The sequence below is a fragment of the Aythya ferina genome, assembly GCF_964211825.1.
Source record: "Aythya ferina genome assembly, chromosome: 3".
In the NCBI taxonomy this organism is placed as follows: Eukaryota; Metazoa; Chordata; class Aves; order Anseriformes; family Anatidae; genus Aythya; species Aythya ferina.
In genome coordinates this window covers 94,089,260-94,103,197 of record NC_140298.1, presented here as the reverse complement: position 1 = coordinate 94,103,197, position 13,938 = coordinate 94,089,260, and the positions used below count along the sequence as shown (strand labels likewise).

Sequence of the window (13,938 nt, the reverse complement as noted above, 5' to 3'; positions counted from 1 at the left end):
GCAGGTAGGGCCAAAGTATATGCCCACATCCTATAGAACTCCTGTATCTTTCTGGAGCAGCCACCGAAAGCAAGGCAGGATACTCTAAGACATGATGAGTTTCCGAAAATCTATATGCTTTCAATAAAACCAAGACCCCTTACTTATCCCTTGTGCTGAATTGCCTGTGTCAGGTATGTTCTGCACTTACATTACAAGTAAGGGAAGTGCAAAGGAAATTTAAGTTCAAAAAAATTTGAACTGTCTTACTCTTTCTTTACAAAGATCTGTATACTGTTTTTCACTAATATCAGCATTTGTAGGAGGTAAATATTGAGCTTTTATGTTTCAGTCATTAATAAGAATTTTAAATTCAGTATATACAATGCAAGTCACATTGAAAAAAACAATCTATGACTGAAAAATGTGGGAAAGATATGCATATGAGACAGTTAGGGAAATCAAAATCTGTTTTTAGACTGCACCAAAGCAGTCAAACTAATGTAAGCTGAAGGTTGTGCTTTTGTAAGTTCTCTCAGTCATGACATTTCCATATTTAAGAATATGTACAGAAGTTTTTGTACCAGAATACAGCAGAAGTGTCTACAGTTAAAGGAGAAAGACTACATAATAAATATGTGCATCACTGCTGAGACATGTTGTCTTGATATTCTGAATTACTTGAACATAGGTTAACCAGGGGTGGATGCACAGTCACACCACGTTACCTGATATGGTGGTCTGCATTTTATATGAAGACGTGAATCGGTAAACCATCTAATCCACACACCTATGAAGAAGGCTAAACTCAGGCAAATGTGTATTCCTTCCTTGAATTCTATCTTTCATACAAGACAAACATTGTGTCTATTGTAACATTGCATGTAAGTATCAAATGTGACATTTATAACAAGGTTTGGTGCCAAGCATCCAATTTCATATAATGCAGCTTCAAGGCCCATATGCTTATTCTGTCAAGAAGCAAAACTATAGGCCATTATGGGTAATTAAATGTTGTTCCCAACATTATCAGGGACGGCAGTTAGGGTCCAAACCCCTAGGTAGCAGAAGGAGTTGTGGAAGGAGGGCAAGAAAATGTAATATTTTTTAAAAAGGATTATTATTATTATTTATTTATTTTGGCAGGGAAAATAAAGACATTGAGATATGACTACATCACATGTTCTTCATTAATAAGTGTGACATCAACCAATGAAATACAGGAAATGCACAGTTAAGCACTGCTTTTTTTTTAATCTCATTGCATTATGACCAAAATTTATGTAATTCAGATGTGGTTATCCTCTAGTGCCTGATTATATATGTATCAATATATACTTTTTAGTAATGTTCAAAAAGAAAAAATAAAGTCAGACTTTGTTTCGAGGCAGTTATATGAGGTACTTCGGGAACAAATTGTCTTGTTTTGATTTTATTTTTTTTCATTTTATCTTCAGTTTGACTGCGATAGACTGGATAAGTAATAAACACTTCAATCCTCTGTGCAGGCAGGTGAGGTCTGAATGCTAAGTTTAATTTCTGTGTCTTTGCACTACACTGAGGTCATGTTCTTTTGAAGATTTTAGGAACATAGGGATGCTGGCACCAAATATGCTAACATTTACCCAGCTGGTATAATAATAACTGGTGCATATAGATTTTATTTTCTCTATTTTGTGTTTGTCTATGTCCTCATGAATAATTAAAAAATGTGTGTAATTCAGTGGAAGAACTGAGTTGCCCAGCAGGGTTGTCCTTTTTGATGTCCTGAGAATACAGTAAAGCTAATCAGTGGGGTCCAAAAACATAGAAAAGAAATTAGACAAAAAGCAAAAGACAAAAGGCAACAGGAAGGAAGAAGAAAAAGAAGAAAAAAAAAGGGAAAAAGAAACAGAAAAAGATTAAGAGGGAAAAAAAAAAAAAAAAAAAAGAGAGAGAGAAATTCAAACTAAAAGGAAGTAAGGACTGGAGTACATTTGGGGAAAATATAACTGAACACTGTGACTTATAAGTGGCAACACACCTACCTGGCTCTGGCTACCTAGATGAGCATTTGTCACTGTCAAAGTCTGAGTTGGATGCTGTAGAACAAGCTTAGAAACAAGCACCTACATCACACAGTGACTTTTGCCCACCACTGTGTCATTTACTTCCACAGGGCCTTGCATCAGGGAGTAAATGATAATTGAATGTGGCATCACAGACCATTGTGAGGAGGAGGATGGGCAGTAATCTTTGGGATTTTCTTTGATGAAAAATGAGGAGAAGGATTGGAAACCTCTGGAAGCTGTGCAAAACTACGAGACTCAGCCTCCTCCCAGAAGCCTGCTGCAATGCAATGCATGCAATGCACTTGTCCAGTTCCGGAAGTTGGAATATAGGAGGAAAAGGGCATAGCTTTTCCCTCATAGCAGGCTGTGCTTGTTTGCTGTGAAGATGCAAAGATATGGGAAATAAGAATGTGTTCTCTCATTCACATCATTTTTTCACATTGCAACATCTGGATAGAATCTGCACATATTACCTTTGCAGTCATCAATGTCCTCATTCACAGATTTTAATTATTTTTTTTTTCACTTACAGCATGAAAATTCCCATCACTGATCTTTAAGGGCCCACAAACAAAAGGAGTTTGTTTATGTGTGATATGGGGACTGCTGGTGCAAACTGCAAGGCAACAGCATGAAAGTCAGTTTACTGTGGTGCAGAAGCTAGTCCTACAAGCAGTTTTGTTAAGGAGGACATTGCTATGTGAGGCTGTGGTTACTCATCTACATGTAGCTTTGCCACCTATTCCAGCCTGCCCACATCTTGCCACCCCCATCTCCAGTCACAGGTTGCTGCCTCTGCCTTGATGCAACTGCACATGCAATTGCTTCTTAATCTAATTTTGTTCTAACACTAAGGTTTTCTGAAGCTAACAAGCTTTTGGACAGAAATATGGCATGGATCAACATATACAGTGATGCATATCTATGGTTATGCAGGCTGGGGCCCTAAAGAGGTTAGGAGAAAATTTGTTTCATAATGCACATTTCACTAGAGATATTCTGATTTTTCTTGTTTTACAGCAGTTCTGGAGCAAGACTGGATGCATAAATGAGGCTGACCAGTGTTTTGAGACATACATACAACTCTTCATGAGGCAATTCTCATTCTGATGCAACTTGCTGGCATGTGTTAAGGCTGATTTTTTTTCCCAAGTTAAGCCAGCAGGGAGCTTGTGTTCATCTTCCCTGTTATAATCAAGCAGGCTTAACAAACCTGTTCAGTTTTCATTTCCTCATGGACTAGAAAGAAGGGATTCAATTTGAAGTATGATACTTATATTTAGGTACCTTAAAAGTACTGTGCACTTAGATTAGTTTTTCAATACATATATATACATATAATTCTCAAAATTAGTAGAAATGTTTTCCAAAAAATGTTAGAAGACTTTAACTTTTTTTTTTTCTGTTTTTGTTCAGAGAGAATATTATTTACCCTGGAGCTAACAGAGAGTATTTTAGATTTAATGCAGTTACAAAGAGCATGTTTAACTGTATTTGAAGAAAACAAAACCAAAAACAACACAAGAAAACCTCACGTTGTACTATTCAGTCCTGAGCCCTTTTATGAAAATAGCAGAAGTGCATTGTATGGTAGCAGGAAAATAGAAGGAACGGTTTCTGCAGAACCAAAGCTGATCAAAATAGTATCATCCAAAAGGCAAATTCATTTCTTTTTCTGAAGTGAATGGATCTAGGGCTAGCATAAGCTAGCAAATTTAACTGATGTGCGTGCTTAAATCACATCTGAGTTACAAGACTTCTGAAGAAGTTTAAATAGATAATAAGGAGAGAATGCTTAGTCAGTATCACTTTATAAGTAATGGATAATAATACCTTTTTGATATAGGGCATGTTTTGTTTTGTTTTGTTTACTAATAAGAAGTTAAAATTGCCTAGTTGGCAACATTTTTGTTATTTATTTCTAATTGCTCTCCTACAATATTGACTGATGGGATTTAAAAGTTAGTTGTGCAGATGTTATAGTTGTTTGTGTTATAGTTACACAGAACACTAGAAAACCTTTCAATATTCAAAAACAAACAAACAAACAAAGCAATTATAAACAGAGATCCATAGTGCCTTTATAAATGTTAGGAGCTTTACAAAACCTAGGATCTTCAGAAGGAACACGTGCATCCCTCTAAGTCACCTACCTCAGAAATAACTATGTTCCAGATCTGCAAATGAAACTAGAGAAACAGTGGTACATTTTTTTCTACCTACACCTCAAATACAAATAAAATTAAGTCATACATGTAAGTGAACCAACTCACAGAAGGTAAATCATGCTCAGAGCCAGCATAACAAAAGAGGTTTAACCAAAGCTATGGGGGCAGGCAGAAACAGGGCAGGAACACAGTTTCTGACAGCTCAGCCAATGAGCAATGTCTTGTTAAGCTACTGAGACACCACTGCATTTGAGCAGGTGCCCATAACTCCTGTAAACATGGACTAGTAAATCATAGCTTCATCTTACCCCCAACACTTGGCATCCTAGAAGACTCCTGATGACTACTAGATTTGTTGCGGTTCTGATTTTTCCTTTTATTGTTGGCTGCTCGGACAGAACGGAAAAGTACTTCGCTCGCCTTGAAGAATGCAACCATGAATGGCTGTTTTGACTGAGGCCCTTGTCTTCCAACCAGGCCAGCAGATTTAACATTGATACTTCGACCTATAAAGCAATGGAAATCACAAGTTATATACATTATGTGAAGTTCTGCCCCTCCTGAAGCCACACTGAGATTTCCACCAGTGACTGAAGGAAGGCAAGGATTTTGCCCATAACCTTGAAGTTACATGAATAGAAATCCTAACCTTCTTTTGTTTAAGAGAACTTAAAGGACAAAAAATTCAACAGTTTACAAAAGTTTCAACAGCTTTACAGGTAGTTTGTCATTGCATGAAAGTACAGTCTCCATACACTGTATATATTATTCAATACATGGATATTTTAATTCAGTCTCATGTATACAATTATAGAAATGAAAAAATAAATGAGTCCCATTAAGATCTATAGGCTATCAAAAGGATAATGTAATGCAGTCATCTAGTTTTTGCATCGCTTGGGTGTCAGATGTGGAAACTTATATCCCCAAAGCAAATACATGGCAAAGAGAAGCGTGGATAATAAATATACCTCTGCTTTAAAAACAAATATTGTACAGTGTTACTCAAACTGATGTCCATTCACTAGTAAAAGTAGGAAGGTGTTCAGTTGCTCAAGAGAACAGGGTTTGAAATATGGACTTTATTGATTTTGGTTCGGTACCCAAGGGATGTGCATATTTCTCTAAAATATTTGTTCAGCCAGGACCATGTGGTAGCCTCACTATACTATAGGATCTAAACCTCAGTAAAAGAAAAGAAAGCAAAACAAGTCACTGAAACTGCATCAGTGACATTTTAGCAAATAAACCCTTGCTCTTAACAGAATTTATTTTGGCAGCATAAACACTTTTGTGCATACGTGTATTATGCAGAGCCCTTCAACCGTCAGAAAACGAGACAGTGTCATGTGAAGCTGTGCAGCTGTGCTGGGTGGGGGACACAGAGGTCCTTTAAATGGGGAGGCGCAGGCACAAGCATCGCCCGCGCTGCGGCATCAGGGCATCAGAGGACTCCTCTAAACTGGCTGGAAGCGTTTGTTGCGTAGACAACAAAGGAGCATCTGCCTCGCTAACCTGCAATACTGTTAGCTTAATCACCCTGAAAGAGAACTTACAAATAAGCCTAGGAATCAACCTTATAGAAATAAGCATATAGGTTTCCTTTTCAAACACAAACGTACAGTGGCTGTACGCCAGAGTCTATATTTCTTAGAAAAACTCTATCACTGGCGTAAATGAAAGAGGCAGTTTGATTTGTGGTTAAAGTAGTTTCCATTCTACTTCCACTGTAACAAATGTATTAATTCAGCTCAGACTTCCTCCTTCTGGCAGCCCTTTTGCAGTAAAAAGAGAAATTAGAAGTTCCAGCCAAATACCATACCTTGAACTGACCCACTTCAATACATAAACACTTTTACAACATGTTTATTCAGGTGTAGCACTTTAAATTGGTTTAAGATGTTTCCAGTGACAGAGAGCCCAGCAAAGGCAGGAGAAGAACTGAGAAAGTTAGCAGTTATGGAGCAGAGTAATTGGCAACATATTCTGAACAATTTTGATAATTACTTTTTTGACTGCAAGGGAAAAATATATTTGTTGAAGCTTCTGATTTCATTTTAAATGACTTTTTAGTCTTGTGTTTCTTTAATTCTTCTTTTCATGTATTTATGTATGTAACTATTAAATAATTCAGTAACATTAATTTCTGTATGTTCAAATATTCTGTTGCAAGTCAGATATGAAAAACTGTACAGACTATTCTCTATTCATTGAACATGGACAAACCAACCTCTTACCACAAAGTTCCAAGTTTCCCCTCATTTCTAGAGGGAATATTTTTTATTATTTTTCTTTATTTTTTGTTCCAATGACTTTCAGAATTTTAATTTTATCTGTAAAAGATTAATACCTTACTGGTGGACATTTTAAGAATACTTTTAGATTTATATACTGAGTGCTGTAAAGATGTGTGTAGGTTTTCTGAATTTAAATCTAGGTTCTCTGAATTTACAATGGTGGATATTGTGTGCGAAGCAAAATATCCTTCAAACCAATGTGAACTCCCTTTAAAATAACTTTTAATATTATTAAGTTTCCTCTGGGTTTCCTTTAGACTTCAGCAATGAGATGACTATTAAGATTCCACAAGTTAGGGCTTACTTACTTATTCAGGGTATAGAGATATACCATAAAAATTAAGCCTGTAACCCACAGCCTTTTTACACACAGAAACAGTTTATGTGACTTTATTCCTTTATTTGTTTGATCTTTTAAGCAGCCAGCCTGAGTTTTTAGGACCCGTTTTTTCAGTTCATGAATAGTATATGCACTGAATCTGCTCCTAGTGAAGTTAAGACAAAAATGTTTATTGGCTTCAATGGGTTCATCATTAAATTTCTCTCTCTTGGTTTATCATATACCTTAGCTTAACTCTGACCTTCAGACGACGAAGCAATCAAAATATACACTGCCCTTGAGACACTAAATTTCTTCTGAGGAGGCTCTCTGAACTGTTTGGTTTTGAAGTTCAAACTATTTTGAAATTCAAACTACATATGTCTCCATTTTAGGTTGCTTCTGTGCAAAAGAAAGTTTGTATTTACAGAACTTCTATTGTCCTTTAGTGAAAACCGCTGAAAAACATCAAGCATTTTGCTATAGCAGGAGCTCAGTCAAAGTCTTGTCATAGTCTTGCAGACCACACCTTTTTCTGTAGCATGGATTTCAGGACACAGTAAGAAAAATCTTACCCTAACCTGAACTGGTCTTTGTAGCAAGAAGCATCCATGGGCTTCACTTTTAGTAAGTGGTTGTAGTTTATCATTTATAGTAACCATTTATAAAACCTTTCTCTTGGCCTCAGTGGCAACTGGAAATTCAGGTCTCTCTACCACAGTTGTTCCCTACTGTGATACTTGAGCAGCATTTCCTAAAGTCACCTGAGTGGCTCAGGTTGACCCCATATCTTCCCTGACAGCTTCACCCAACTGGAAAACCAAAAGAGCAAGGTGTATCTCTACCTCTCTTGAGAATGTCTGAAGAAGAATCAAATATGGTCAAGCATTCTGAAACCGGCTTTATTTTTATACTTCTATCATATCTTTAATCCTAAGGATTTCAAAGATTTATTTTTTTCTTCAGACTGTATAGATGCACACAATGTAAGAAACCAGCAGTTGGTGATGCCCACTTCACTGAACCTAGCCACTGCATTTGAGATACACCTAGCAAAAATAAATAAGTGCAATAGATGGACTTTGTGCAGGGACAATCTAGAGCCGTTGTATTCCTCTTATTCTGGCATGTGCTTTTCAATCCTGCTATGATAATTTATTGTCTCTTTTCCATATTGACAGGTATATTCAGGGACTTAAAACTTGTTTAAAGCATTATGTCCCAAATCTGCTCAACTCCTTACTTCTTATTCATATGATTCTGAGTCCTTGGCAAGATGTGTTTGTTTAACTTGGCATTTAAACTTATTTTTGGCTTTTCTTCTATTTGATAGTAAAGTGCCCTTAGCAGTTTGCATAAAAGGTTGTGTGGAAGTGCTGGTCTGAGTGACTGAACTGAATTAATATTATTTCCTTTTTAACATTCTCTTATAATAAAGGAGCATCTGTTTCAAAAATAGCTGTGACATTCAGCTTAAAAGGTACTACCTCAACAATGCTATTAATTTCTTTTTTTTTTCTTCTTTTTTTTTTCTTTTTTTTTTTTTCTTTTTTTCTTTTTCTTTTTTAAACCTACAGAATAAGAACAGCACTCAGGATAAACACTCTGGAGCTATTTGTTGTGTCACTCCTTTGAATGGTTTTCTGCTGTCACATGCAGTAACAGCATACACCTCCTTTCATAAACTGATTGAGTCCCATCTTAAAAATTCATTTTCTTCCCCAGCTACTCCAAATGGAAATGCAAGAGCGTTTCAAGCTTTCAATAATAATCTGTCTCACAGTCCTGACTTGGAGAGATCACCTCATTTTTCATGGCATTCTGAATCCTGACTTTTTCTGAGATCGCCAGCATGGATGCCAGTGACAGTGGTAAGATTTGTGACCTGGCTCTCTCTCCTCATGCAATATATATTTTATGTAAGGCATTGAGCAGACACTAATTTTGCAAGAGCTTTCAGCCATTATGTGTCTTGGCCAGATTTACACTGGCAACACAGGACAACGAGTGATTCCAAGATCCATTATTTTGTCCTGAGTCATCGAACTGCAGCAAACCACTCATTTTGTTATGAAAAACAAGCACTTATTTACTTTCAAAAGTGTTCAACAAGCCACAAAACACATTTTACAGATTAACCACTACTTCTAGGTCACAGTAGTTATTTTGGTAATAATTTTACATATTTGTAGATAGAATTATGAAATTCAGTGATGTTGGGAATTCATTTCTGGTCTGTTGAAAAAAATACCAAAACATTCCAATGACACATCTATGGTTTTCTTCTTGTGGGGAGTGATCCCCATGAAGACTGGGGAAGTCCTTTTGGAGAAAGACCCTGAGTATACAAGGTCCAATAATGTCTAACTTGAGCAAACACACTTCTAAGGTTCTGAGTCTGAAAGCTCACTAGGTAGTTTCAAAATTAGATAGAAATTTGCTTGATTTCTCATGCTTGAACAGTGTTCTTGTGAGCAATGGGACTTCATGGAAACAACAGAATTGAGGGAGAGTTTGGCTATCAAAGCTTAAATAAAGATTTATTTAAAAAATGAAAAAAGAAAAGCTAACAACACAAATATGATGGTCCATATATAAGGCATCCACAATCTTCCAACTCTGAAGTATTTTATACTCTCTCTACTGGATTACCTCCATAAACTGTTGCACAAACTTTTCCTTTGGTGGACACATTTATCTACATGGACATAAAATACAGCTTTTGAAACAAGCTTCATGTATTTTATTGACTTGTCTGCTCCCTGGAGGCTTTAAGGAATTCTGAAAAATGGGTGGTCTTGGATGGTCTGCTGTGTCATTTTCCGAGGCTTCGCAGCTTTAGTCAAAACTGAAGTTCCAGCCTTTGTTATTAAAATCTTACATTCTGTTGTTTTTATTCTGTTCAGTTAAATGAATTTTGCATATCTTTTTTTTTTTTTTTTTTTTTTTGTGTGTTGATTTTGGTATTCATAAAGCTCTTGAAGAAATCACTTGGGATAATTTGTGAACACGTTAGGAACCATGGCATGTTGTATAATGCAGCACGACCATGTATGCTTACACAAAAAAATCAGATGTAATCATACACAAAAACTCTTAAGTGCTTGATTTATCCTTTGTATTTAGTGTATTTAAACTGTGAATTGTCTATGGGAGCCCTAAGGCTTTTCTGAACAGTTAAGAATTTGTTCAGGAAGACCATAAAACAAGGAAAGATTAGATTAATTGGTCATCCACGAAAGTATAAAATGGATAAAAGTACAAAATGGATAAAAAAGTTCTGAATGAAACTAAGCAAAAACTCTTACTATTATTATTCCTAAACTACTGGTTTAGAAACTACTGGTTTAGCTTAGATGCTGATGTATTCTTCATCTGCCTGGGAAGCAGGGCAGGGGGGGAGATGCACAGCCAAACAGCCAGGACCAGTATGCTCCAGTGTGCACTGGTGGCAGGGGCAGGAGCCTCTCTCAAGTAAGTGTGCCCGTACTAACACAGAATGTGTTCACGTTGCTGGCTACAAGCAGATGCATGAAAATGCTGGTGGTATTTCTGACCCAGCTGGAAACAGGTTACACCTATTTGCAAAAAGTAAGGGGTGCCCTGGAGCGCTCCCAGGTGCTGGAGCTGGACCATCCGCACTTCTTGGGGCCACCCAAGGTGCTGTTACCATGCTCACGGCCAGTGCCAGCTGTCCCCAGGCTCTCCTGTGGTGGCTGCCATGTGGCCACCCTTTTTCTGGATGCTGAGAGAGTCGTCCCTCTGGCTTGTTTCACACCAGCAGAGCTCAGTGCCCCACAGTATTCCCAAGCATGTTTAATTTACTCATATAACTTTGGCCAAAGTCAGCTCTGAACCAGAACTCATGTAGCTGTACTTAGGCAGTGCTTGAGCCCAAGCTAATAAAACCTGCTGAGGGGCAGGATATATTAGCTTGGGTTCAGTGCTGTGCTAACATGGCTATATGGCTTCCAGATGGCTCAGAATTTAGGCAGAGCTATTGCCTGCCAAAGTCCATATATATATCAATATATATATATATCCTAAATTCCCCCACTGTAAGGACGCTAATGAAGGTGAAATCACTCCTGATGATTTTGCCTTGTAAATACCAGCTCCACCAAAGAACTTAAATGTGACAACCCAGCATCATCCTCTGGTCTACCTGCCAGATACTGTGGTCACATAGGGTAGGTGCCAAGGTTGACTGGGGCAACCTCGGAATGAGATTAGTAACACTGAGTGTTGTAAAGGAGAGGTCAAGGCCAACGTGAAAGTGTGCAGCCAACTGCCTGTAAGAGCCAGGGTGTTGCCACAGTTTGTTATGGGTTAAAAGCAATTTGGCCACCTCCTGCAGTGCATTCCCCAGAAGAGAAGGTGGACATGCTGCCTCTAAAAGCTTCATAGGAGAAAAGGAAAGGACCTTGAAAGTCCCAGGCTGAGATGAGGAGAAGGTAAAAAAAAAAAAAAAACAACCAAACAACCAACCAAACAAAAAAAAACAGGGATATAGGGTCTCCTAGTGTCTCCCCCATGACACCGAAGAAGCAGCTCCCCAGTCTTTCTTGCAGCATGTAGGAGTAGGAGCCAACGTCCCCTTCCAGGGGACACATGTAGTAGTGTACCCAAGTACGTGCTGGAGAAAGACTTGGCCTTCCCCAGCCTTCACTTGGATCAGGGAACCTATTTTTGTTCAAGTTTCCCTTTGCTCTGAGGAAAAGAATAAAATACCTGAAGTAAGAGTCAGTCAGGGAACTGAAGATTGTTGTTGTCTGCCTACCTCAAACAGCAAGGAAGTCTAAGAAAACCTGCCTTAGGACTACATGATAACAGAAATCACCTTAATCAGCTTGGGTTTTTCAAAGTACCAACTCTGTGATGCACAGGCTGATGGAAAATAAGCTGAGAGCCATGGCAGCAGTCCATGGCAGGAAAACACACAGAAGTACAGGCTACGAAGGCTACCCAGGATGTTATATTGAGGTGTGTATATTTGGGATCTGTTTCTTTTTTTTTTTTTTTTTTTTTTTTCTTATGAATCAACAGTAATCATAGTTACACGCTTTCTCGCTCTCCCATTTTCTGTAGACAACATTAGGTTCTCCTCAGCACTGACATAAACAGCAAAAAGAAGGCTCTTGCAGATTTGTACTTCTCCATTAGAAGTGATGTGCAAATTGTTGCTAACTTCTAATTATAAAAATGTTAAGTGTTAATACAAAGGTGCTGACTCACTGGAACATGTTTTAAGTCATAGGACACATATGGTATATATACAGGAAAAGCATCACATGGAACATTTCAAATTGTTTCTGCATCTGCATTGATTTTATGCTGCAATTCATCTAACACCCGCACTTCCATCAGTGTGAAAATGATCACCTCTCATTTTAAACACCATGGAGAGTTTTGGTGTCAAAAGGAGGGAAATGGCCAAAAGGAGATGCTGTAGAATGCTGAGGAGACTTTAAAAAAGAGAATCAAAAAAAAAAAAAAAAAAAAAAAAAAGAACCTTAATTTACCACAGCCCCAGGGAAACAGTGCATTATATGTTGACAGCTTCCATATGTGTCATGCAAACCTTTATTCTTACTGTTCAAAATAAAATGTCCCATTAAGAGAAAAAGTCTACATTTCATGCGAAAATGATGCGTATGATACCAAATACTGTCTTAAAGAGAAAAGAAAACACATTCCAATGTCATGTGGCTTTTTGTATTTTTTCAGCATTTTCAAAGGGGGGAAAATATGAATTACAGCAACCAGACATTGTTCCAGAGTTGTTTTTATCACACTGTTATATTAAATAGCTACTTTTTTTTTTTTTTATTCCTCACATAGACATTATTATTTTATATGTATCTTCTTCAGGGATCACTAGAGAATTTTATCTCCACAAGTAATTGCTTAAAAAGTCACTGAAAGACAACCATAAGAAAGATTACTATTAATGATAATGATAACAACACAGTAGCACCCTGAAGTCTCAGAAATTACCAGGGTCTTATCACAAATATCTCTCCAGTTATGGGGGCAGACCTCCTATACTTCCCATAAACATAATGGGCAGCTGAAGGCATGTGGAAAGGTACTTCAGACCTGCATGGCCTGAAGTTTCCTTGAGCCAATGGCAGGTTTTTCTATTGCTTTGAATGAGTCCCTGGGTTTTGGTAGGGAAGTGGTTGGAGGAAAGGTGGGTGGGGTTCTCTGGGTTGCAAACAGAGTCCACTACAAACTGAGTCATGTACAAAAATTCATGTTTCATCTGTACACAAACATGTCATTCGACTGCTGGTGTTTCTAATAGCTTCCAGAAGTAACAGCAACCCAATAAAAATAATCAAAGCCTTAAGAGCAAAATTGTAAGAGCATGAAAGGATGATTTTCCTTATGCTAAAATGAAGCGGTATAGCACAGGTCTTCCCAATAGTTTTGAGAATTCTAAATTTTGAGAATTCTCTGGAAGGGCATTCTTCTTGCATGAATAAACTGAAAAGGGAACAGAAAGTGAGGAAAGAGGAGAATTCCCTCCTCACTTGAGCAGCTGTGTTGAGAAATTAAAATAAGTGAGGTGCAGAAGGTAAAGCTGCCTGTGGCTTTGGAATTTAAAATAGAAAATTATCTATCACCTTTCTGATCTTGGGAGTAAGACAGAGGAAATATTTATATAAACTGTTCTTTTACAATTTCTTCAGTGTATTAATCTAAAGGTTTCCTTTTATCCATACAAACTTTCCTGCTGTTTCCTGCTGTTTACTGAATGAATATAAGGTTGAGGCTAGAACCAACAAATTGCTAGTTCCAGGATTTCTTAATGAGTGCCTTTCATGGGTATTTCATTTTCAAGAATTTCTTTTTTTGAACCTCCGGTGGGGGGGGTGTGCGTGGGGGGCTAGGACTGTTAAGGATGGAGTTTATTCTGGAACAGCAAAACTGGCTGGGAGCCAGTCCACCTCAGTGGATGACTGACAGAGGTGTCACCTCTCCAAAATGTTAAGGTCTTAAAACTGGCCTTAACAAAACCATGCCCATGCACAGCTCATGCTCAGGTGTAGGCCATTTGAAGAGTCGAATGCAGCAGCAATGTGGTCAACTTAGTATCCGTGCCTTCCTTTTCTGCTGAC

General features: G+C 37.8%; 2 protein-coding genes across 8 annotated transcripts in view; both read right to left on the bottom strand.

The window, feature by feature from the left end:
• HMGCLL1 (3-hydroxy-3-methylglutaryl-CoA lyase like 1) overlaps positions 1–13,938 on the bottom strand; it is a 234,821-nt gene that overhangs the window by 159,162 nt on the left and 61,721 nt on the right. The gene's annotated exons all lie outside the window — the stretch shown is intronic.
• Positions 1–13,938, bottom strand: part of BMP5 (bone morphogenetic protein 5) — a 64,177-nt gene that overhangs the window by 11,233 nt on the left and 39,006 nt on the right. For all 7 annotated transcript variants that reach the window (XM_084515300.1, XM_084515302.1, XM_084515303.1 and 4 more), the window contains one exon: positions 4,507–4,704. In XM_084515300.1, the coding sequence (XP_084371426.1) occupies positions 4,507–4,704 (198 nt within the window). The remainder of the gene's footprint in view (positions 1–4,506; positions 4,705–13,938) is intronic.